Raw genomic sequence first — 2,076 nt, forward strand, 5'->3', positions numbered from 1 at the left:
AACAAACAGTGGATTCACAGTGAATATGCAGATTTGAACAGATGAGTTTTGAGTTGGGATTTAAACTTCAGTTACTAAATGGATAAGATACTGATTCAGATCCCCCCTCACATACATAATCAAAGATAATGAGAAATTTGACAAAAAGAATGAAATACATAGTATTTTTAATAAGTATTTTATTAATTCCTAAAATGTTATTAAAACTCTAAATGCTACCTTGTGAAATGCATCTGGTCTGATTTGAAGCTGTGAGAAGGATGGAACAAAACTGTGTTGGTGATGAAAGGTTTAGAGACTGTAAGAGGACACAATTTGGTGGAAAGACAATGTGGAAACAACTTAAGATGGTAGAATAAAAGGGAAACATGGGGACATCTCCACAAATGAGAAGCTACTTGTTTCCAATTAACTACACAGGCAGCTGTTACCACTGAGCAATCAGTCCCCTCTGCAGCAAAGATCATATAAAATCAGCTCTTGTTGTTTCTAGTCAGTATGTGGAAGCTCCTGTTGCAATAAGGTACAGTGCTGGTATTGAGTTTGCATTGTAGTTTATTTATTGGTCTATTATGCATCTTATTATTTTTTGTGATCCTGTAACAGACTCTTGGGAGGTTGAAACACCTTACTCTACAGCAAAATGAGGTAAGTGATGCTATAAAACTAAAAAAAGAGTGCCGTAATCCAGCGGTGTCTGCATTAAAGTCAGAAATTTTAAAAACTGTTCATGTGCAGTGATGCTTCATAGGAAGGGTGCATTATGGGTGTGGATTGGATGTGTACATATCATGAATTTTATTTATTATTATTATTTTTTTTTTTAAAAACATGGTCTGCAGGTGGTTGTGGCTATTATGTCTCACTGGAAGCATCACTTGTGCACCTGTGGAGAAAGGCAAGAGGTTTACTAAACTTAAATGATTGACCAGTTAAAGTTAATGGGAGCTTAAATGTATTAGTAGCTAAGCTTAAAAGTCTTAGCTTCCATTAATTTCTCTTCTAGGGCTGGGACTGAACAGAGCTGAGACACCACAAACTCTTCCTTGGTATACATTCAGGGGAACGGGGAGTGACTCTGACAAAGCACCAGAACGCACTAGTAGTGGCTATGGAGTACAGAGCAGTCCTCCATATACCCTGTATGATGCTCCAGCAGCTGGTTCGTTGGGATATACAGTGGGTCAGTATGGAGCTCCAGCAGTTGGCTTTGCAGTAGGTCAGTATGGGTCTCCGGGAGGAGGTTCGGACAGATATGCAGCGGGTCAGTATCAGACAGGACCTACACAGTTTAACACTCAATCTGGCATCAACAATGGTGAAAACGAGCCAGTTTTCAGTGACGTGTATGGTCTGGAGCCAGTCTACTCCTTAAGTTCCCGTTCACGCTACCACAAAGGAAGAGCGGCTTTCGCCCAAACCCGCTACACCGCCACAGAATCTCTTGGTTTGTCTGTGCCGCTATTCCCATACACCAGCTACATGTTTGCTCCTCACATTGTCTACTGAAGAGCTGGGACTAGCTCTCTTGAATTGGGTTTCTTAAGCTAGTGATGGTTGATGGACTTGTCTTTACCTTGCAGGTGTTAATGTTGTGTCTCTGCTGCTTATGACTCAAAATTTGTCAATAAATGACTTTGGTTTGACTTGTTTAAATCAATTCTGATGCCTTTTGCCATGTTTCCTGAGGCAATATTCCAGAAACTGGCAGTCTTGTCACTACATTATTATTATATATATATATATATCTCTTTAAAAACCTTAACTGTGAAAATGATCAAATGTCAAAATTTGAGCCATGCAATTTAAACACGGACAAAATGGTCTTTACTGTCACCTTGAAGGCGTTCTTATATATAGCTTACTGTGGACACAATTGCAGGGCACAGAGGTAAGGTTAAAGGATGTTTTAATAGTCTGACTCAAGCCTTGGGAATTACAGGCAGCTTTATGATGCTTGTGCAGCAGTACCAACTCCTTGGGGCTAAGGCAGCGGTGGGCAATTCCAGGCCCCGAGGGTCCTGCAGGTTTTAGATCTCACCTTGGGTCAACACACCAGAATCCCATGATTAGTTC

General features: G+C 40.4%; 1 protein-coding gene across 1 annotated transcript; it reads left to right on the forward strand.

The window, feature by feature from the left end:
• Positions 1-489: 489 nt before the first annotated feature.
• On the forward strand, positions 490-1,660 carry LOC146570278 (uncharacterized). The gene is made up of 4 exons (XM_085281157.1): positions 490-523; positions 607-648; positions 843-898; positions 1,007-1,660. Exons 2-4 carry the CDS (start codon positions 644-646, stop codon positions 1,507-1,509), a joined length of 564 nt encoding a protein of 187 aa, XP_085137283.1. The 5' UTR covers positions 490-523; positions 607-643; the 3' UTR covers positions 1,510-1,660.
• The last annotated feature ends 416 nt before the right edge of the window (positions 1,661-2,076 follow it).

This window comes from Mchenga conophoros, linkage group LG7, assembly GCF_057382185.1.
Source record: "Mchenga conophoros isolate Kocher_MC1m ecotype Shallow Benthic linkage group LG7, M_conophoros_male_GT1.1, whole genome shotgun sequence".
Lineage (NCBI taxonomy): Eukaryota > Metazoa > Chordata > Actinopteri > Cichliformes > Cichlidae > Mchenga > Mchenga conophoros.

Coding starts and splice junctions, on each gene's coding strand:
- LOC146570278 (XM_085281157.1), top strand. Junction 899..1,006: donor TTGTGCACCTGTGGAGAAAG/GCAAGAGGTTTA, acceptor TTTCTCTTCTAG/GGCTGGGACTGAACAGAGCT.